Source organism: Panthera uncia, chromosome X (genome assembly GCF_023721935.1).
Source record: "Panthera uncia isolate 11264 chromosome X, Puncia_PCG_1.0, whole genome shotgun sequence".
NCBI classification, from domain to species: Eukaryota; Metazoa; Chordata; class Mammalia; order Carnivora; family Felidae; genus Panthera; species Panthera uncia.
The window spans coordinates 82,917,254-82,941,018 of NC_064817.1; the positions used below are offsets into that span (position 1 = coordinate 82,917,254).

The 23,765-nt window shown below is 37.2% G+C and overlaps 1 protein-coding gene across 1 annotated transcript in view; it reads left to right on the top strand.

Moving 5' to 3' along the window:
* The window catches only part of RADX (RPA1 related single stranded DNA binding protein, X-linked), a 68,977-nt gene extending 48,952 nt beyond the window's left edge, over positions 1-20,025 (top strand). Inside the window, exons 12-14 of the mRNA XM_049644157.1 lie at positions 1,210-1,500; positions 8,902-9,063; positions 19,821-20,025. Of these exons, the coding sequence (XP_049500114.1) occupies positions 1,210-1,500; positions 8,902-9,063; positions 19,821-19,951 (584 nt within the window). The 3' untranslated portion in view covers positions 19,952-20,025. The remainder of the gene's footprint in view (positions 1-1,209; positions 1,501-8,901; positions 9,064-19,820) is intronic.
* The last annotated feature ends 3,740 nt before the right edge of the window (positions 20,026-23,765 follow it).

The following is a 23,765-nucleotide window of genomic DNA, read 5'->3' on the forward strand; positions in this document are numbered from 1 at the left end:
TTCAAGCCCAGCGATTAATTTTATGACTATTATTCTAAATTCACTTTCTGTTATATTATTTAAATCCTTTTTGATCAGTTCATTGGCTGTTGTTATTTCCTGGAGATTCTTCTGAGGGGAATTCTTCTGTTTGGTCATTTTGGATAATCCCTGGAGTGATGAGGACCTGCAGGGCACTTCCCCTGTGCTGTGGTGTATAACTGGAGTTGGTGGGCGGGGCCGCAGTCCGACCTGATGTCTGCCCCCAGCCCACCGCTGGGGCCACAGTCAGAATGGTGTGTGCCTTCTCTTCCCCTCTCCTAGGGGCGGCATTCACTGTGGGGTGGTGTGGCCCGTCTGGGCTACTTGCACACTGCCAGGCTTGTGGTGCTGGGGATCTAGTGTATTAGCTGGGGTGGGTAGGCAAGGTGCATGGGGGCAGGAGGGGCAGGCTTAGCTCGCTTCTCCTTAGGTGATCCACTTCAGGAGGGGCCCTGTGGCAGCGGGAGGGAGTCAGATCCGCTGCGGGAGGTTTGGTTCCGCAGAAGCACAGAGTTGGGTATTTGAGCGGAGTGAGCAAGTTCCCTGGCAGGAACTGGTTCCCTTTGGGATTTTGGCTGGGGGATGGGTGAGGGAGATGGCGCTGGCGAGCGCCTTTGTTCCCCACCAAACTGAGCTTTGTCGTCCGGGGGCTCAGCAACTCTCCCTCCGTTCGTCCTCCAGCCTTCCCGCTTTCCGAGCAGAGCTGTTAACTTATGACCTCCCAGACGCTAAGTCGCGCTTGCTGTCGGAACACACTCCGTCCGACCCCTCCGCTTTTGCCAGCCAGACTCGGGGGCTCTGCTTGGCCGGCAGGCCGCCCCTCTGCCCCGGCTCCCTCCCGCCAGTCCGTGGAAGGCGCACCACCTCGCCGCCCTTCCTACCCTCTTCCATGGGCCTCTCATCTGCGCTTGGCTCCGGAGCCTCCGTTCTGCTAATCCTCTGGCGGTTTTCTGGGTTATTTAGGCAGGTGTAGGTGGAATCTAAGTGATCAGCAGGACGTGCGGTGAGCCCAGCGTCCTCCTGCGCCGCCATCTTCCCTGATTCCTCAATTTATATTTTATAAGTGGTTTAATTGTTAAAGTTGACTAAACTATTCCTCCTTAATCTGTGCTTTTTTGTACTGAACGACTTAGTTTGTTTGATTTATAAATAAGGTCCATTGTGTCTGTCTCATTGTGTCTTTAACAGGTCGAGAAAGCACAAGCGCTGGTGTCCAAGGGAAAGCGAGAAAAACTATAAGCGATAGATGGGAAAGTCCGCTGTGGAGAGAGAAAAAGTTTGGCTTAATAGATCACTTGCATTATAGCTGTGTTCATCCTGAAAGTATTCCACGGAAATTTATTTTCGAGCAGAGAAAGTTTCTCACTGAGCAGTTTAATTCTCAGCCTGCAAAATACATACCACCAGAGGGAAGGCCTCCAAAACTTGAGGACTTTAAAAGTGCCCGAAGCCTTGGACATTTCGAAGTAACCATTCTAGGTAAGTCAAGTGTTATTTTCTTTGAAAATTGTTAACTTAATATATTTTCAATATAGATGATACTATTTTGCTTTAAGAAATTATGCTCCCCCCTCCAAAAGAAATAATGTCCAAGGAACGCTCCTGCTTGGCTCAAACCAAAGGAATGGAGCACTAACTCTGGAATACATTAAGCTCTGTGGGCTTTTAAACATTGGCAAGTCCTAGGAAAGTATTTGGGCAGAAGAGAATGGGAACCAAGGGAACTTTCCTCACCCCTGACAACCTGACTACTTCTAAAACTGATTTTGTTCTTTAGCCACCACTTTCTTGCTCATGTTTTCTGCCTCTTTCTTGGAGTATCTGAACTATTGAAAGGTAAAATGTAGGTTAAAGAAAAAAGGTACCAATCATACTAATTTAGAGAGGCTTCTATGAACAGAGATATGTTTAGCCCCTGAAGAAAATAAAATTCTCAGCTAACTCAGGTTGTAACAGAAAGAAGCTACTTAAAAAACTTCCCTGGTCTGTAAGGGAAAATAAACTGATTTTTCTCAGGCAGTTCAAAACTGAGAAGTGCTTTAAAACTTACATAAATTTAAAAGGCAACACTTTTTTTTTAAGAGAACAAACTGATGGTTACCACAGAGAAGGTGGGTGAGGGGAATGGATTAAATAGGTAACAGGGATTAAGGAGGACATTTGTTTTGATGAGCACTGAGTGTTGTACAGAAGTGTCAAATCACTATATTATACCCCTGAAACTGGTATTACACTGTATGTTCACTAACTTGAATTTATATAAAAACTTTTTAAAAAGTCAACACATTCTTAAAGTTACATTTAATTTTACATTTGTTTCCAATGAATGAAAAATGTACACACAAAAAAATTCCTAAAATAAAATCTTAGCCAAAATAAGCTATTCTCATAGTTAACAACAAAAAAAATGTATTTGTATTTGTATCTTAAGGGAAGGTCATGTTACCTTAAAATAAAAGAATGAGGAAAAGTCATTAGTAAATTAATGGTTGAAAGAAAATGCATTTCAAAGATTTTTGTATCTACAGCACTGGAATGCATTACCTTGACCTTTATCAAGATTCTTCCTCCTTTTTACTCTCTCCAACTCTCTCTTCTCTGCCTCCTCACACATAAGTATGTACATACATGTGATTGTGCATGTGTGAATAATCTATGAAAAGTAATGAATTTCCGCTGACTCTGTTAGACATGTGAGACCTAAGTTTCAAATTTTTTTTTTTTTACTAGACTGCATTACTTGGTCTCTTTGTATCACTTAAAAGCAAGAATCAAATGTGAAGAGGGAAAATTTGTTATTCTGCCCAATCATCTCTAATCTATATTAGAATTATGCTGTTTTATATCCTACCCATTTTCGTGCTGTTTTATATCCTACCTGTTTTCAAGGACTTAAGGTGGTTTACAGGGATGAAATACAAGGAAAAATAAGCCACAGATGGATAAAACAAAACAATGTTTAAAAGGAAACAGAAAAAGTATGTTTTATTAGGTACTTGCAAACAACTAAATTACCATTTGGCAGTAATTTTTTGTGAGCTTTCTGGAAAGAAGAAATAAAGGGGATTCCTGATGAGGTATTTGATTTTAAAGTTAAAAGAAGTTTGGATATCATTTAGTCCTACCCCCTGGATAGATAGAACCCAGGCCATGATTAGAAATCATGTCTCCTGAGTCTCTAAACGTATCTTCTATTTCAGAGAAAACAAACACTCATATATAGGAAGCCTGTTATTTTTTTCCTCTATCAAAACTCAAGTCTGAATTTACCATATGAAGTTCTTGTGTAAATAGCACAGAATAACAAATGGATGGATATTTGCAACTATAGTTTTCCTTTTTAAAATGTGGAATTGCTCTTCAGATAATTGAGTCTTACATCAACCTTATAATATATAATCAGTATAATAGTCAAATCTTAGTAAGACATTTCTGTAAAGGAGTATATTTTCGCCTTATTACAAAATCCAAGAATTTAGCTCTCTAATGGTTTAACTTAATACAGAAATGAAATCTAGAGAACTAATATAAATGATAGTGATTCACTGATTCTTATGGAATCTTGGTAGGAGGGGGTAACCTATCAAAATCATCTGAGGGGAGACCTTACCACACTCCTTAAAATTCTGGCATACTCCAGAGAAGCAGCCCATCCAGTCTCCCTTACCTACCTAAGGGAGGCTTACAGCTACACTAGAGCCAATGACAACAGTGTGTCCAGCTTGTGAAGTATGCAACAGTGGAATTAAGATTGAGAAATACTACTCTCCTAATAGCACTGGAAGTATACATATTCTCAGATTTTGGTTAAAATAACTGGTGAATATCAGGTGTGAAGGTGGTGAATTGATTATACCTTTTGTAAAAGTATGAAACCGAAGTTGTGTTATGAGACCAAATAACCTGTCCATTTTAAGCATGGCATGAGCAATGGACTCAGAAGAGAGGATTACATCTCTTAATACTGTACTATTTGTTAAAAGATAAGATCCTAAAACCAAAAGATAACCTTAAGTGTGTTCTGTACAAGGGAGTAAATTTGTCCTGTAAAGGGCCAAGTAGTAAATGTTTGAGGCTTTGCAGGTCATACAGCATCTGTCTGAACTACTTAGTTCTGCTGTTTTAGTGTGAAAGCAGCCATAGACAATATATAAATGAATGTGCATGCTCTTTGGGGATAAATATTTATAGACACTGAAATTTGAAGTGCATATAATTTTCACAAAATTTTCACAAAATATTCTGTTGATTTTTTTCAACCATTTAAGATTAAAAACAAAACATTCTGAGCTCATGGGTTGTACAAAGCCTGGTGCAAGCAAGATTTGACCCCCCCAGGTTATAATTTGCTGACCTCCGTTCTAGACCTCTGTTTTTAGATAAAACTAGCTAAACCAATTCCAGGCGGGTAAATCTGTATGATATTTAAAATTCTTCCAACATGAAAATTGTCCACCTACACTGATACTATCTTTCAGTGATTGATTATCTCTCTGCGGTAACTTGCTGATCTCTGGAGGACCCAGTAATTGTGAAGTGTCTTATTCTGAGAGCCAGAAAGGTTACTCACACCACAGCCCTCTTGCAGTCATTATCTCTGACTGGTCTAGGGTAAATCATTATTGAGAACATTGAACACAATGATTAATTGTCCTTCCCGCAGTTCTCATGGCTCCCAGCAACCAACTGGGTACTGCTGCAACATCAGAAACCTATTCCAGAAATGTACATTCTTGTATTAAAATCCTTGCTATGCCATCTCACTTGCCTCAAAGAGATATCTCTAGTGTTACCTCTAAGCGTTAAAACCTCAGTCCATTGCTTATTATGAAATAACACATTTCAAAAACAAGCTACTGGAATGAAGTAACAAACTAAATTTTCAGTGCCTTTAAGCCCAGGTACAAAATCTATTGGTCATTTTCTTCTGATTTTAAGAACTATTTTTTACTTTAAATATAAGAAAAGTTTTCCAAACCTAGATTGGACTTCTAGATGTTAGTATAACATTGGCTCTACTAGCATTGATTTAGTTACCCATGAAATGCCGTGAGTCAATCAAAGCTTAAGAGTCCTCTCTTCAATTTATATTTGACTTAGGCAATAAAGATCATAATCCAGCCAGCCTTTTGTAAGCCTCTCAAAGTCATCTGTTTTGTCTCTTGGAAGTCAAGAGAGAGAACCCAGCCCCAATTTTTATATGGTTTGTTCTTTTCCTTTTTTGGAAAATGCATTTAAATCATAATTAAAAGTTTCAGTATCATTAATTATAGCATCAAAGCAATTTCATATGCTGTAGCTATATTGAAGTAATAAGGATTTACTTACCTTGACTTTTTTCTTCTAAAGCAACCAAGCAGACCAACATAACTCCCCCCTCCCCTTCCTTGGTACTAGCCTGCTGGCTCAGGACCAATATTTTATACCCATGAGGTATGCCTCCTTCCTTGTTGAAGCCTACTTGAACCATTAGCTGAGTAGCACTGGGTTTTCTCTACTGTTGGTTCCCTCACTGGCTACATCTTAAGGATATCCTGTCCCACTGAGATGCTTCCCACTATTATATCTCAGTGGAACAATACACTAGGTTATATGGATTACAGAGTTAGATTGATATTGTCACACTTTAATTCTGTCCCTTATTCCATTTATAATGAAAGTAATTGTAATTTTGTAAATTTAAATTCAAGTTAGTTAATATACAGTGTAGTCTTGGCTTCAGGACTAGAACCCAGTGATTCATCTCTTGCATGTGACACCCAGTGCTCATCCCAAAAAGTGCCCTCCTTAATGTCTATCACCCATTTAACCCATCCCCCCATCCACCTCCCCTCCAGCAAGTAATTGTAATTTAATCATGAAACCTGAAGTACCTGCTATCATATTTCATCATCATAAGATACCCTTTTTTCCCCCATATTTTAACATCTTTGAAAATTGGTATGCATCTTGCAATTGAAGTCATGCCTTTGTTTAGTCAGTAGCATTTTTCTTTTTTTTAATTTTTTTAATGTTTATTTATTTTTGAGAGAGAGAGACAAGCAACAGAGAGACAGCAGGGGAGGGGCAGAGAGAGAGGAAACACAGAACCCAAAGCAGGCTCCAGGATCTAAGCTGTCAGCATGGAGCCCAATGTGGGGCCCGAACCCACAAACTGCAAGATCATGACCCGAGCCGAAGTTAGACACCCAATCAACTGAGCCACCCAGGCGCCCCGGTAGCATTTTTCTTAGTGGCATCTTAGATTGAGTAAAATATGATATATGCCAAGCATTATGCTAGGTGCTGGAATCACAGATTTCCTCCCATCCAACACACACACTCAACACTCACACTCTCACACTTTTTATTGGAAAAGAAATTCAGTGATAACAAAGAATTGAGGAGGAAGATACATAAATTGCATATGATACATCTTCCAAAGAGCAATATGAGCTTCCTTGCTTGATATTTTCCTGTAATTTTGGATATAGTCCAGACATATTCTCACATTTACCTAGATAGTATGTTGTAAGTTACTTCAGTAACACATAAGCAGTAAGTCCCCATTGAAGTGCATATGTATGCACACTGTGGGGAGGATGTTTGTGTTCATCTCCTTTGGTAACAGGAATACAGATAAATCCATATTTGAACACTTGATGCACAAATGTCTTAATGTCTAGTATTTGAAAATTTTAGTACAAAATACACAAATGTACATTCATTTGTTCAATTTACAAATACTTCCTGAGCACCTAATGTATGCCCAGCAGTGTTCTAAGTGCTAAGGTTACATAAGTGAACACAACAGATACAAGAGCTTAGTGATAAAAGAAATGGTGATAAGTGGTGGAAGAAAAGGATTGGAAAGTACTGTAGTAGGAAAGGATTGCATTTTAAATGGAGTGGTCAGGGGAGGTCTCCCTGAAGAGGTAATATTTCATAAGAATTCCGATGGAGCTGAAGGAACAGTCTGGTTATCTGAGGGAAGAACATTCTACGCACAGAAACAGCAAGTATGGAGGTCCTGAGGCCTGTTTACTTAACACATTTGTATTCTGACTCTAGTTTTAACCAAAGCACTCAAAACAGATTTTATCAGTAATGATGAAGCTAAAATCACAGTATTTTGTAATTTAGAAAATAATTCAAAATAGTATCAATGACACACTGATAAGCTACCTTCCAAGAATATCAGGATTTCCAACTTCTGATATTTTCTCAATTCTAAGGCACTTTTTCTTTTTTTTTTTTTACATTTGCAGGTTGGAATGCATCTTATGGTCAATGGGTACATTTAATGCAGTGTTTCCTTTTTATTAAAATTGTTTTATTAAACTATTAAAAAACAGTGTTGGGGGTGCCTGGGTGGCTCAGTTGGGTAAGCGTCCTACTCCAGCTCAGGTCATGATCTCATGGTTGGTGAGTTCAAGCCCCGCCATCAGGCTCTGTGCTGACAACTCGGAGCCTGGAGCCTGCTTCGCATTCTGTGTCTCCCTCCCTTTCTCTCTCTCTGCCACTCCCCTGCTTGTGCGCTCTCTCTCTCTCTCTCTCTCTCAAAAATAAATAAACGTTAAAAAATGTTTTAAGAGAAATAAATAAAAATAAAACAGTTTTGTATCATTTGTCAAGTTGATAGTATATCTTAGAGTTAAATTTGGTCTTAAAATCAAGGAAATAAGATAAAGCATGTGCACATTCACATGAGTTTTGCAACATTGGTAAGAGTTATCGGGTAGTTATAATACTGAATTGAAATCCTCAATAAATTCTAGATATCATGACTATTATAGTTTATGAATACCACATTTTCATAATCCTTAAAACCTTTAAGTAGCCCTTAGGTGTATATTAAATTAAAGCTGTGGAATTTTAGTGTCATTTGCCTATAAAAAGCAAAGAAAGGACTTGCATTTCTGGATCAGTCACAGCTTAACAGGAAGGGGTTTGTTTACCTATCATTGACTCATGAACAGTTGTTAAGAATTGCTGTAGCGATGAGTAGAAGACATTAAGGTCATAGAATCTATAGAACTTGCTGGCTAAGTATCAGGGAAGAACAAAAGGAAGGAGTTAAGGATAACTTTCCAGGATTCTGTTTCGTGTTACTGGGTGGAATTTATAGTTTTCAAGCTGTGCTTTGTGTGTTTACCGTTCCTCCAGTTAAGATGGTCTCCTTACTCTGATCTATAATTTTGGCTACTCTCTGTCCTGCCTCAAAACCTTCTGTCTGTTTATTTACATGCTATTCATCCTTTAGTACCCAGCTCAAAGCCTTGCCTCTGAAAAGTCCTTTTTATCCGCCCTAGCTGACATTGACCCATACAAAGAGATGACAGTCACAGGTTAGGATTTACTTTGTTTTTTTCCCCCCATAGCCACTTTTCTAGTGCAACTTCTTATAGCCCTAATGGTGAGTAATTGAAGTTTGTAATGTATAATTGAGGACACATGGGACCCTGTCACTACCATCCTGGCTTTGTTTGAGTCATACATCCCTAAGTCCAAATGGCAATAAGGGAACCAGTAGTCATCTCTGAATTGATCTATCCTGTAATGGCCCCTCACATAATAACCAAGAAAGTGTTCTACATGTCTTCATTTATGTGACCAGGCCATCCTCTGGATATTAAAATTGTAACCTTCTATCAGTAGGTAAAACATTTTGGATAGTTATTTTCAGCAGTGGTGATAAACTGCACTGAAGTGTCTTCTCTTTCAACCAGTAGCATGTATTTGTAAAGTTTTGCACAGCAAAGGGTTTAGTTCCTAGATTTGAAATCATGCTTTTATAGGTGTGAAGCTGTTTGGCACATGTCAGGATCAAACCAGCAAACCTGGCCTCATTAGCTTCATGTGTTAACCCACTTTTAACAAACTGTGGTTTTTCTATAACAGGACTGAACCATGAGATAGCAATCGATGTTGCATTCCTGCCCATGTATTCTCCAGAAGATCTCCGTACATCTCAAATCGACACATTACTAACCTGCATGAACTACAGCTGTGTGTATCCGCAGGAAACACCTGGCAATGACAGACTGCCAAGAGCACTTGCAGGTAAGAGCATCTCAGTATTCCTTTCACCCCAAAAACAAAATTAATATTGTAAACAGTTCCAATCTTAAGATGTTACCATGTAACCAGTTACAGCCTTAACATTTAATATAATTTAAAGGGTTATTTGGCAAAGGTACCCCAAGACTTATATATCAGAGTATTTTTTTTATTTTTTTAAATTTTTTTAATGTTTTTTTTTTATTTTTGAGAGAGAGAGCAAGAGCACGAGCAGGGTAGGGGCAGAGAGAGAGGGACACACAGAATCCAAAGCAGGTTTCAGACTCTGAGCTGTCAGCACAGAGCCCAATGCGGGGCTAGAACTCATGAACACAAGATCATGACCTGAGCCAAAGTTGAACGCTTAACCGACTGAGCCACCCAGATTCCCCATATTTTTTTTTAATTTTTTTTAATGTTTATTCATTTTTGAGAGAGAGAGAGAGTCAGAACATGAGCAGAGGAGGGGCAGAGAGAGAGACACAGAATCTGAAGCAGGATCCAGGCACCAAACTATCAGCACAGAGTCTGATGTAGGGCTCGAACTCACAGACCACGAGATCATGACCTGAGCCGACGTTGAACACTTAACTGACTGAGCCACCCAGGAGCCCCAAGAATATATTTTTAAATAAAGCTATATAAATTAATGGTTTTTATTCCAGGCATACATTAAGAATTTTCTCTTATACTAGATTTCTAAATGTAAGTGTTCATTAGATTTAAGTGGTATGCACATGGAGCAGTACAAATTCAGCTCTTATTTTAACTCAGGTGAGATGATTTGTCCTTTCACCTTACAATTGCCTGAAATTTTAATACCTCCATAGCATAATATAGTGTGGTTGTTTTTTCTTATAAATGTGTAGTTATTCATGTGCTGTGCAATAGATTCCTTGAGGACTGCTAGGAGCTTATGTAATCCCAATAGTGAAACCCTTCAACCAACCAATTGTTTAGGCTGCTACATAACAAACTGAACTTTAAATTACTTCTCTATTCCTGTGAAATTATGTGTCCAGTTATAACTGTCTACTTCCTGTTGTCATTTGTACTTCCTAAGCATGTAGTAAAGTTGCTAGCAGTTTTCACTGAGCTCATAAGGATATTACATTTAAAAGAGCTTTTAAGACAGCCATTATTATCTGGGGATTTTGCGGTGGGTCTTTGTAAGCTGATGAAACTCTTGAGTGTATATTGTTTTTCAACAAGTCTTATGAGCTATGCCTTTTGATGAAGTAACTCTTGGCAATAATGGTTACTGCAAACTGAGCTTGAATATCTGATTTGACAAGAGTCTTATTTTTTTTCAGTTCATTTTTAGAAATAGTTTATTAGTTGACTTGCAGTATTACTTCCTACAATGCAGCTCTTTAGATTTCCAGAAATTCCAGATTTCTTAATTAGTGCCCTAATACATGGTTTAAATATTTATATACTCATTTTCTTACTTCATACAACATCTACTTCCATTAAATTTCTTCTGCTATATATATGTTATTATTGGCATGAAATATCAAGGCAAAATTCTCAGCTACTTACTAGTTGCTAGTGCCAGTTTTTCTCCAGAAGTTACTAACATGGTCAAATGAAAAAACCTGGTACCCTTCTGCCAAAGCAGTTAATACTTGAGACATGAAGGGCAAGAAAATCAAAAGCAATCTAACTAAAAAAAATGAAAAATAAAAAAAATGGGGCACCTGGGTGGCTCAGTTGGTTAAGTGTCCAACTCTTGATATCGGCTAGGTCATGATCTCACAGTTTGTGAGTTCAAGCCCTGTGTCGGGTCTGTGCTAACAGCACAGAGCTTGCTTGGAATTCTGTCTCTCCCACTTTCTCTCTGCCCCTCTCCTGCTCTCTCAAAAAATAAATAAAAAATAAAAAAATAGAATTTTGATATTTTAAAAAAAAGCAATCTGATTTGTTTCAAGTAGAATATGTCATGTTTTTCATGACAATGAATTATTAATAATAATAGTATCCATTTAGCTCTGTGCCAAGCATTGTGCCTGGGCATTTTACATAAGTTACAAATAATCCTACTAAGAGCCTTGAAAGGTAAACATTATTATCCCCTATTTATAGATAGCTAGAATGAAAAACAGAGAGATTCACCAGCATGGGTAACAGCTATCATTTCAGCTCAGATCTGTCAGATTCAAAATATTTCCGTTCTTTCCATAACTCCAAACTGAAAGATAAAAATAAGTACAGAATAATGAAATGCTAATAGTATAACATTTGTATCACCTTTAAACATTTCTATAGCCTGTTTTCTTTTTTACTATACAAGCTATATATGATCACAATTCAAAAATTCAAACAGCACACAAAGTTATAGGGTAAAAGTGAAAGTTCCCCTCCCTGCCTAGGTAGGCCCATCCCCTGCTGCCAACTCACTCATCTCCTCTCTAGAGATAACCAGTATTCTTTGAATTCTTTAAAAAAATTATTTTTGCATATAACAGTATATATTTCTCCCACCCCACACTTTTTTTAAAGTCAGTATAGCTAGCAGAGTGTTCTATGCGTTTCAGGTGTACAATATAGTGATTCAACTATCCCATACATCACCTGGTGCTCCTCACGACAAGTTCACTTGTTAATCTCCCATCACCTATTTCACCCATCCCCCCAACCACTTCCCCTCTGGTAACCATCATTTTGTTCTTTGTAGTTAAAAGAGTCTGTTTCTTGGCTTGTTTGTCTCTTTTTTTCCTTTGCTCCTTTGCTTTGGTTCTTAAATTCCACATATGGGTGGAATCGTATGATATTTGTCTTTCTCTGATTTATTTCACTTAGCATTTTACTCTCTAGCTCCATCCATGTCGTTGCACATGGCAAGATTTCATTCTTTTTTTTACAACTCAGTAATATTCCATTGTACATATATACCACATCTTTATCCATTCATCTATCCATGGACACTTGGGCTGCTTCCATAATTTGGCTAGTGTAAATAATGCTGCAGTAAACATAGGAGTGCATGTATCCCTTTGAATTAATGTTTTTCAATTTTTTGTGTAAATACCCAGTAGTGCAATTACTGGATCGTAGGGTAGATCTATGTTTAACTCTTGGGGGAACCTCCATACTGTTTTCCAGAGTGGCTGCACCAGTATGCATTCCCACCAACAGTACAAAAGGATTCTTTTTCTCCACATTCTTACCAACACCTGTTGTTTCTTGTGTTGTTGATTTTAGCCATTCTGACAGGTGTAAGGTGATATCTCATTGTACTTTTGATTTACATTTCCCTGATGATTAGTGATGGTGAGCATCTTTTCATGTGTCTGTTGGCCATCTATAGGTATTCTTTGGAGAAACGTCGATTAATGTCCTCTGCACATTTTTTATTGGATTATTTGAGTTTTGGCTGTCGAGTTTTATACGTTCTTTATATATTTTGGATACTAACCCTTTATTGGATATGTCATTTGCAAATGTCTTTTCCCCATTCAGTAGATTGCTTTTTTGGTTTTGTTGTTTCCTTTGTTGTGTGTAAACTTTCTATTTTAATGTAGTTCCAGTAGTTTATTTTTGCTTTCGTTTCCCTTGCCACAAGAGACATATCTAGAAATATGTTGCTATGGCCCATGTCAGGACATTACTACCTGAGCTCTCTTCTAGGATTTTTATGATTCCAGGTCTCCCATTTAGGCCTTTAATCTATATTGAGTTTATTTGTGTGTATGGTATAAGAAAGTGGTCCAATCTCATTCTTTTGCATGTAGCTGTCCAGTTTTCCCAACACGATTTGTTTAAGACATTGTCTCTATCTCATTGGATATTCTTTCCTGTTTTGTCAAAGATTAATTGACCATATAGTTGTGGGTTCATTTCTGGGTTTTCTGTTCTGTTCTGTTGATCCGTGTGTCTATTTTTGTGCCAGTACCATACTGTGTTGAATACTACATCTTTGTGATATAACTTGAAGTCTGGAATTGTGATGCCTCCAGCTTTGCTTTACTTTTCCAAAATTGCTTTGGCTGTTCTGGATCTTTTGCAGTTCCATATAAATTTTAGGATTCTTTTATCTAGTTTTATGAAAAATTCTATTGGTGTTTTGGTAGAGATTGCATTAAATGTGTAGATTACTTTGGGTAGTATAAACATTTTAACAGTATTCTTCTAATCCATGAGCATGGAATGTCTTTCCATTTCTTTGTGTTGGCTTCAATTTCTTTTATCAATGTTCTATAGTTTTCAGAGTACAGGTCTTTCACCTCTTTGGTTAGGTTTATTCCTAGGTATCATTATTATTTTGGGTGTAATTGTAATGAGATTGTCTTCTTAATTTCTCTTTCTGCTGCTTTCGTTATTACTGTATAGAAATGCAACAGATTTCTGCACACTGATTTTGTATCCTGCGATTCGTTTATCAGTTCTGGTAGGTTTTCTACGTATAGTATCATGTCATCTGCAAATACCGAATGTTTTACTTCCTCCTTACCAATTTGGTTGCCTTTCATTTCTTTTTGTTGTCTGATTACTGTGGGTAGGACTTCCAGTACTATGTTGAACAAAAGTGGTGAGGGTGGACATCCTTCTCTTGTTTCTGACCTTAGGGGAAAAGCTCTCGGTTTTTTCCTCCTTACGGATTATGTTAGCTGTGGGTTTTTCATATATGTCATTTATGTTGAGGTTCCTTCTAAACCTACTTTGTTGAGAGTTTTTTTAAATCATGAATGGATGTTGTGCTTCGTCAAATGCTTTTTCTGTGTCTGTTGAAATGGTCATATGGTTCTTGCCCTTTCTCTTATTGATGTGATGCATCACGTTGATTGATTTGCAAATGTTGAACCACCCTTGCATCCCAGGAATAAATCTCACTTTATCACCCGCACACACAGTCTTAAGGAAATACACATAAATGGAATTATAGTAAACATATAGTTCCATAACCACCTTTTTCCTCCTGACAATATATCTTGGATATCTTTCATATTTAGTATATAGAGAGATACTTCATTCATTTTAATACCTATAAATACATCACTGCGTGGATGTACCAAAATTTACTTAATCCCCTAGTGATGAACGTTGAGATTGTTTCCAAATATTTTGGCTCTTAGCAAAGAGTACTGCAGTGAGTATCTCTCTATCTTTCTGTGTGTATGTATATATAATCTTTGTGTACTTTACATACATATCTGTAAGATGAATTCTTGGAAGAGAAATCACTGACTCAAAAGATGTAGGCATTAAAATTTTGGTAGATACTGTCATCCAAAAAGTTTATGCCAATTTACACTTTTACCAAAGGCAAGAGTGCCACTTTACTCACACCCTTAGAAATGCTAGGTATTATTGTTCTTGTTAGTCTTTGGCAGACTGATGGCAAAAAGTTATTATTATCATTGTTTTCATTTGGTTATTTCTAAGCTTGAATATCTTCATAATGTTTGTCAGTTATATTTCTTCTTTCTATGAATTTTGTATGCTAGTTTTATTTTTCCATTTTTCTGTGAGTGTTCTTTTTCTTGTTAATTTGTAGGTTTTCTTTGTATATTAGAGTTAACCCTTTATTGTGTGTTGCAAATAATTTTACACATTTTGACTAAATTTGTTCAGTGGGAGGCTTCTTTTGGTATTTTAAGTAATTTTATTTTTATATACTCAAATATATGTTTTATTTTTGTGACTGCTGGTTTTATGTCATACTCAGAAAGGCATCACTTAGTCCAAGATTATTTTTTTAATTCACTGTGGGTTTTGGTACTTTTATAATTTCATTTTTGTACTGATATAATCTTTATTATGGCAAAATTTGCATAAAATTTACCACTTTAACCATTTTTAATTGTACAATTCAGTGACATTAAGTACAGTGTTGTGAATCATCATCATTATCCATTTTTAGAAGTTTTTCATCATCCCAAACAGAAATTCTGGTACCATTAAATAGTAACTCTTCATTGCCCCCCTCTCCCCAGCCCTTGGTAACCTCTATTTTACTTTCTGTCTCTATGAATTTGCCTATTCTAGGTGTCTCATATAAGTGGAATCATATAGTCTTTGCCCTTTGAGTCTGACCTAGGTCACTTGGTCATCCATGTTGTAATATACAGAATGTAATATCCATGTGTGTAATATCAGAATTTCATTCCTTTTTATAGCTGAAGAATATTTCATTGTGTCTATATACCACATTTTGTTTATCCATTCATCTATTGATGGACATTTGGGTTGTTTCTACCTCTTGGCTATTATGAATAATTATTGTGAATAATTCTGCTATGGATATTGGTGTATAAGTATCTGAATCCCTGCTTTGAGTTCTTTTAGGAACATATTTAGGATTGGAATTGCTGAGTCATATGGTAATTCTGCATTTAACTTTTTGAGGAACCACCAAACCATTTTCCACACCAGCTGCACGATTTTACATTCCCACCAGCAATGCATACAGATCCCAATTTCTCTACATCCTCACCAATATTTGTTATTTTCTGTTTTTTTTTATTTTTTTATGTGTATTTTTTTTGAGAGAGAAAACACATGCGTGGGAGGGGGAGAAAGAGAGAGAGAGAGAGAGAGAGAGAGGGAAACAGGATCCAAAGTGGGCTCTGCACTGACAGCAGAGAGCCTAATGCAGGGCTCAAACCCATACACTGTGAGATCATGAGCTGAAGTCAGATGTCACTGTTTTGTTTTGTTTTGTTTTGTTTTTTTAATAACAGCCATCCTAAAGTGGTGTCTCATTTTGGTTCTGATTTGCATTTACCTAATTATGAATGATGTTGGGCATATTTTAATATGCTCAGTGGCCATATCTTCTTTGGAGAAGTGTATATTCAAGTCCTTTGACCATTTTGAATTGGGTTGTTTAGGGTTTTGTTGTTAATATGTCTTCATTTTTATAGTTTAAAATTTTAATCCATTTGGAATTTATTTTGGTATGGAAAGTGAAATAATGGACCTAGCTTTATTTTTTTCCAAGTAGTTAGCTCTATTTCCCAAATCATGTGCTGAATAATGCTTACTGCTATAATGTCCTAATTGGTATCATCTTTAACTATGAACTACAAGGATGTGTGTGTGTGTGTGTGTGTGTGTGTGTGTGTTAAAGCTCTTCCATATCATGTTTCTGAAATGTTTATCAATGGAGAAGTTAACGCAATGCTTTCAAATAGGAAGAAAGTGTGTATGTAATGCACATAAACATTTCATATATATATGCACATACATACACACTTTCTTCCTATTTGAAAGCATTGCGTTAACTTCTCCATTGATAAACATTTCAGAAACACGATATGGAAGAGCTTTAATACATATAAAAATACCAATTTTATTATTCCCTATGTAATCAGGGTTTACCATATTATTTTTACAGGCAAGAATACTGTACTGTATTACAAGATAGGTTAGATGGTGTTTCAGTTACAAAGCCACTTCAAAGTCCCTGTGACTTAACACAATAAATGTTTGTTTCTTGCTCAAGTTGAGTCTGAGGCAATCAGACATTAGCTTTCTTCTCAGCAGTGATTCATGAATCCAGTCTGCTTACATCTTGTTGCAGCTTCAGCAGGAACAAGTAGCTTCTAGGGTTGTCTAGGCAGAGGAAGGAAGAGATGAAGGAGACACTAGCTTTTAATTACATTGGAGTGGAAGTGACATATCATTTCTACTCACATTCTCATTTCTCAGAGCTTACCTACATGATCCCATCCTAGCAACAAGAGATGCCAGGACACTTTGTCTTCCCACGTGATCACCCATAAGAAAATGGAGTGAACACTCCACTGCCTTTGTCTCACTTTTTTGTATTTGTGACATTTCTAAAAGTGTACAATTTTTGTAAACAGTACTAGAATTTAAAGTGAAATTTAGAAAAACCCATTTTTTAGGTAAAAATCTGTAGTCCTTTTAAAAGAATCTCTATGTGATGTAAATAATAACATCCTCATTTCATACTAGGTTTTCTTAAGTAGAGACTGATTGTTGATGATAATTTGAGTGCTTGCTGTGCATCACCCACCATCCTAAGTGCTTTACAGTCTATTTAATCCTCACAACATTCTGTGATGTAGTACCAGATGAACAGATTGAGAGGTTGTCATTTGCTCGAAGTATTAACACAAGTAGGCAGAGCTCTTCACCAAAACAGTAGATTTACTTAGACTTCATGTTTCAGGCACTCTGTAAGTCATTATTTATAAAGGTCAATATATGATAACAATTAGAATTATTAAGGTTTGAGTTGTTGCTGTTGGCATCAAATCTAGACATCTCAAAATCTTTCCAAAGCATCTAGGTTAAAGTCCATCCCCTTCAAAGAAGAAGAAAGTTATACAGTAGCAGCAGTTGTTATTATACTCATTGTGCATTAGTGAACTTGCACAGTTTTAAATCATTCATCAGATTTTGTGACATGTCTAGCAGAGGTGGCTTTAATTGTGAAGCTCATGGGGCACCTGGGTTGCTCAATCGGTTAAGCATCTGACTTCGGCTCAGGTCATGATCTCGCTGTTCATGAGTGTGAGCCCCGCATTGGGGTCTGTACTAACAGCTTGGAGCCTGCTTCAGATTCTGTGTCTCCCTCTCTCTGCCCCTCCCCCACTCACATTTTCTCCCTCTCCCTCTCCCTTCCTCCCTCCTTCTCAAAAATAAACATTAAAAAAAAATTGTGAAGCTCTTGAAGCCTAGGCTTGAAAAGCCCTCACTTGCTTTGGTACTCTTTTGTATTTTATATTCTTTTTCATAAACAGCATGCCCTTCAGGTCCCACAAAACCTAGATCCACCACTGGCTTTTAGGCACAGGTTTTTTTTTTAATGTTTATTTATTTTGAGAGAGAGCGTGCATGTGCGCATGAATAGGGGAGGGGCATGAGAGAAAGGGAAAGAGAATCCCAAGCAGGCTCCACTCCCATCAGCACAGAGCCCAACACAAGGCTGGATCTCAGGGACCTGTGAGATCATGACCTGAGCCGAAACCAAGAGTTGGGTGCTTAACCTACTGAGCCACCCAGGTGCCCTTAGGCACAATTTCAGAGATGTAACCCTAGTATACAAAGGTTAAGATCACATGCCTCAAAGCCAGACTGTGTACATTAGAATCACCATGTGACTTTGCTTAAGTTACTTAACCTCTAAATGATTTCATTTTTTCATATCTAAAATCAAGTCTTTATCATGTGTAGCCACTGAAGTCTGTAATCCATTAGCTTAGTAGCTGTCAGATAGTGTTTTGAAAGAGTTTCCTTAAACACCTGGAAGCGAGAAAGGAAACCAAGGAAAAAATTATCTCCAGTTTTTGCAGTTGGATCTGTGTCACGGCACCCCTTCAGTGCTTACCCAGGCTGTTTACAACTCTGTCTTAGCTTTCACTTCCTGCTGTGCGGAGCCTGATGATCAGCCAGAGGTGAACAATTGGAGTTTTTATCAGGTCTTTTCTGAGCATGCGTCCAGCACTGTGTGTACATATAGCCTTCTTGATGCCCCAGTGTATACAGAAGCTTTTAAAAGCCCCTATTTCCCCCACATATCTTTTCCCCAACCCCTTCCTCCCCAGCTTTTTTAGTCTGGCTAATGTTTTTGTCTTAATGTGTTTTCAACAAAAGCCACTGGGGAAGCTACCCCAGTCATGGGAATGCTCCAAATCAGATGAAATGAAAGCAAGCCCTCATGTCTCCTTGAGCGAGCTGCCTTACAGGGCAAAACATACAACTACATCTTTGAGAATAAGTTCTGCATCACACTATCTGGTACTAGCAGCCAGCACCAGGTATGCCAGCTGCCATCTTCATGGCTGCTGCTGATACAGGTAGTAGGTGGGCAACGTAAAGTACCGCAGCACATTCTTACCACAGTGCAGCAGCTCTTTCTTTATTAATCCTTCCCCCATCATTTTAAGTTTGTGTATAGATTCCAGAGTTCTGCAGAAGTTGATCTGAGAGTTTTTGCCAGCCTGTGAGTTGCTTTAGTTGAGGGACCCAGCCCTGAAATTGCCTACTCTGCCATTTATAGCAGTGTCACTCACCTGACCCATTTTTGATAAAGCTTCTTGAGAGTATCCAATGCTAAGTGTTAGTCAATAAAGCTACTTCAAAGGAAATATACCTTATTATTTTTTTAATAAGCTAAGTTTAAAACTAGATCTCTTTTATTTTTTTAAGTTTATTTCAAGAGAGAGAGCAAGTGAGGTAGGGGCAGAGGGAGAGAATCCCAAGCAGGCCCTGCACTGCCAGCACGGAGCCTGACACAGGGCTGGAACCCATGAACCATGAGATCATGACCTGAGCCGAAATCAAGAGTCAGTCGCTTAACTGACTGAGCCACCCAGGTGCCCCCAAAGGAAATATAGTTTAAAAGAAACTTCAATTTCATATATGTATTTTGCTTTATGTCTTGTAAGTTTTGTAAGTAATTGGTAATTATGTTTCAAAACGGAAAAAATTATTTTTGTACTTCCTTGAAGTATAGCAATAAGTTGTTGACTTGGCACCATATAAATAACCTTGAAAACATGTAGACTGACTTTACCAAAAAAATTTAACAAGTAAAAATAACTAAATATGACTTTGGAATACCAGCCTGTATCTTGACATTATTAGTGGCATCTGTTTGATATATTCACTGTTGTGTGCAGAAGTTAGCATAACGTAACTTTGATGACTGTGTGATAAATTGGAGGGAAGAGGGAGAAGATGAGGGACAGTGTTAATGTTATAATAAGAAAAAAGCCAGCTTATGTGATACTAAATCCAAGTAAATATTTAAGTATTTTACAATACCATCTGCTTTTTACTTTCAGGTGATATTATCAAAGCTGTAACTAAACTGGATAAAGTGCACATCGTCGGTATCTTGGATATCTGTAACTTGGGTAACAATAAGGTAGAAGTCTACTTGCACAAAATTTATAGCCCAACTAATACTTCTTAAAAGTTGGCAGATGAATTGGTTACAGGTTATAAGGAGGGCACTGCATTAAAGATACTCTGTCATTTTGTTGGTAATTTTAGTACTTGTTTTTCGACAAGAATATTACATAAGCTTTAAAGTTATTAAGTGGTTTCATGGTCATATTGTGTTTGGAGCTAATGCACTTTATTTAAAGTTCATTACTGAAAAGTTCACTAAAACAGATTTTGTGTATCAAGAAAATTTACCTTCTATATAACTATTATCTTGACTTGTACTAATTTGTGTTCACTGTTCTATTTGTGGTGTTCCTTTATTCAAAAGCCTCAGCATAAGGCATCCTGACTTACAAGAGTAACTTCTCTTGAACATTTAACATGCTTTCACTTTTATTCACCTATAATGGGAAATTTTGCATTGCTTATTTGAAGATTAAACTCTCCTAAAGCGGTCAACCTGCATTTCTCACAACTATGGTAGTTACTGTCATTTTCAAAAGCACACATGGATCGTTATGGTTCAGTTGCCTTGGTCTTCAGTTTGGTGAACTTTACAATGAGTGTGTTAAATTGTCTTAAGGCTTTCCACTCTTTATTGTGACCTCATATCCTTTGAATTTCTAAGTATTTTGACCAGTGTGTGAGGTTAAAGCCAGAGGCTACATATGCCTCTATTCTTGCTGTATTGATTTGTAGTTTTCGTACATGTAATGTGAGTTTAGTGAAAATTTATCTCGTATTAACGCTTTAAGTGTGCATTTTGAAAATATAAAACAGTGACTAAGGGAACTGATTTTATTCTGGTTATCTGTTTTACTTCATCTTAGCTATAAATTGCCATTCCACATTTGCAAAGCCGTGTGGTTGACATCTATGTGGTTAGTGGATGAGCCAAAATGACCATCACATGAGAAAAAATATTCAGTGTCAAGATCAATCTGATTGTAGTTCAGCAATTAAATTGTGGGGTTTTCTTCTAGCCCTGTGATTCAGTGACTTCATATGCTGTATACTTTAAATGTTTCTGTGCAGCTCACAAATCTAAAGATAGATGTTGTACTTTGTTCATAAATGTGTTCAGCCTTTTGTTCTTTATAATTGTGTTTAAATGGTAATTAAAATAGTGAATCCTTCTTGGGTTAAAATTTTGAGTGTATTATTAAAGTTAAAACACAATAACTTTTCTGGTCTCTTGTCTCATTTTGAATGTATTTGATGCCTCTCCTCTGTATTTTTGGCCTATAATAGACCTGCATGTACTTGCCAAATAGCCAATATGATTCTTCCATATGGTTTAAAGACTTATCAGATGGAATCTGGGTTTTTGTATGAAACTTTGCAAAATTTTTTTAAGTATTTGAGAGAGAGAATGTGAACCGGGGAGGGGCAGAAAGGGGACAGAGGATCCAAAGCAGGCTCTGCACTGACAGCAGGGAGTCCAATGTGGGGCTGGAACTCACAAACAGTGAGATCATGACCTGAGCTGAAATCAGATGCTCAACCAACTGAGCCACCCAGGTGCACCAAACCATTATAAACTTTAAAAGGCAATTCAATTTTACTGACATATAAGTGTTGGGGAAGGAAAAAATTAATACTTAAATAGCTATTGACTAAAAACCTCAGGCTGAGATTTCAAAACTACACACTTTAACAGGTATAATTTCTGTTCTCATATTTAATGAGAAATATGGCTATTTTTGAAGTTTTAGGATCTTTAAAAACAACTTCCCTGGCGATTTATTTTATATTCTAGCAGTGTTTCTATCTATATTTGAAGTTAAACATCTGTGTCCACATTTCTGGTTGTTGTAAAATTGGATACCTATGGTAGCAGTTTCCAAAGAAAAATACCAAACTACCATCAGAAGAACTTAACCTTTAAATGACAATATGTGTTCATTAGTTCCAGAGACACACAAATATATTACTGTAATGTCACCTTCATGTCAATAAATCAATTAGTAAATTCTGAAATATTAATCTACTGGAGGACCACAGTCTCTAACTTTAGATGGATCATGAGATATACAAATTGAAATCCTTTGGTAATCTATTAAAGAAACAATCTGAGGGGTGCCTGAGTGGCTCAGTTGGTTAAGTGTCTGACTTTGGCTCAGGTCATATCTCACAGTTCACAAGTTCAAGCCCCGTGTTGGGTTCTGTGCTGACAGCTGAGCCTGGAGCCTGCTTCAGATTCTGTGTCTCCCTCTCTCTCTGCTCCCCCCCTGCTCACACTCTGTCTCTCTCTCTCTCTCTCTCTCAAAAATAAATAAACATTTTAAAAAAAGAATTTGAGCACGTTCTCTCTGCCATTTTTTTTCTTCAGGGAATTAGCCTGCATTCATTTTATTCTTATTAAGAAAGGGCTTTTTAAGAAATTAGTCTCATCCTTATCACCAAATAAGGGTGACACTAATAACATTCGATATTTTTAGCTATATACCCTCTGCCAATATGGACTGCTGATTGTAACGAATTCTGTTATTCTAAAGTCATTTTGTGGAGCGCCTGAGTAGCTCAGTTGGTTAAGTGTCCAGCTCTTGATTTAGGATCAGGTCATGATCTCACAGTGGTGGGATCAAGCCTGGTGTTGGGCTCTGTGCTGATGGTGCAGAGCCTGCTTGGGATTCTGTCTCTCCCTCTCTCTCTTAATATAAATAAAATCATTTGTATGGTTCATACTGGTTACTGTTTCACTGGTTTCCTTTACATTTCCTTTATTTTTCTTTTTTAAGCTTTGCTACCTAAGAATTAGCAGGTAAATTGATGGGAGGTGAAATATGTATTATTTGGTCCAGATTATTTTAGTAATCAACTACTTTTAATAAAGAAATTTTAGGAAAAAAAGATTAAAAAATGATCAGCAAAACAAGATTTGGATATTATCTGATGATTTCAGTTCTTTGAGATTATTTTCTAGTCAAGTCATATTATATTTGTGTCTATTGTCCAAAATAAGAACATTGCATATAAACTTACTTCTTGGTCCAGGTCTTACCACTCATTATATTATCTTCATTCTTACATTGTTATGTTGATACCACTTGTAGCCCTAAGTTTTTGTTTTCCTTTATGATAAGAAACAAAAAGTAGATTTTGAAAAAACAGATTTAAAGCTAGCCACGGGTCTGTCCCTAAGTGCCTGTGAAATTTTAAGGAAAGCCACTTAAACTGCTTGGCCTTCGTTTCCTTATGTGTAAAATTTGCACAATAATGGTCCCATCCAATTCTACGATTCTTTGGGTCTATTAACATAGTTATTAGAACACTGAAAATGTGTTTGTGTTATTTCTATGTCTTTCATGAAGATGTGATTTTCTATGAAGAACATTTTAATATGATTAGACCATTTGTCAATTATAGCAGCTCATTGTAACAAAAAACAATTGAAGTATTTTAATCCCAGGTGTTTTTTTACTGCTAGTGTTCTTCCTAACTTGTCACCTTTCAGTGACTTTTTTTTCAAAAAATAAATCTAAAATATTTTAGCTGCTTTATTTTTTTTTATTTTTTAATGTTTATTCATTTTTGAGAGAGAGAGAGAGAAAGAGAGTGAGCATGAATGGGGGAAGGGCAGAGAGAGAGGGAGACACAGAATCCGAAGCAGGCTCCAGGCTCTGAGCTGTCAGCACAGAACCCGATGCAGGGCTCAAACTCATGAACCATGGGATCATGACCTGAGCCAAAGTCGGATGCTTAACCGGCTGAGCTACCCAGGTGCCCCATGTTAGCTTTTTTTTAAATGATAGGCACATCTTCATTGAAAAGCAACACTTTCTCAAGAATTTGAATATCCCTTATGTGATTCTGAGATTATTGTATCTGACTCCTAG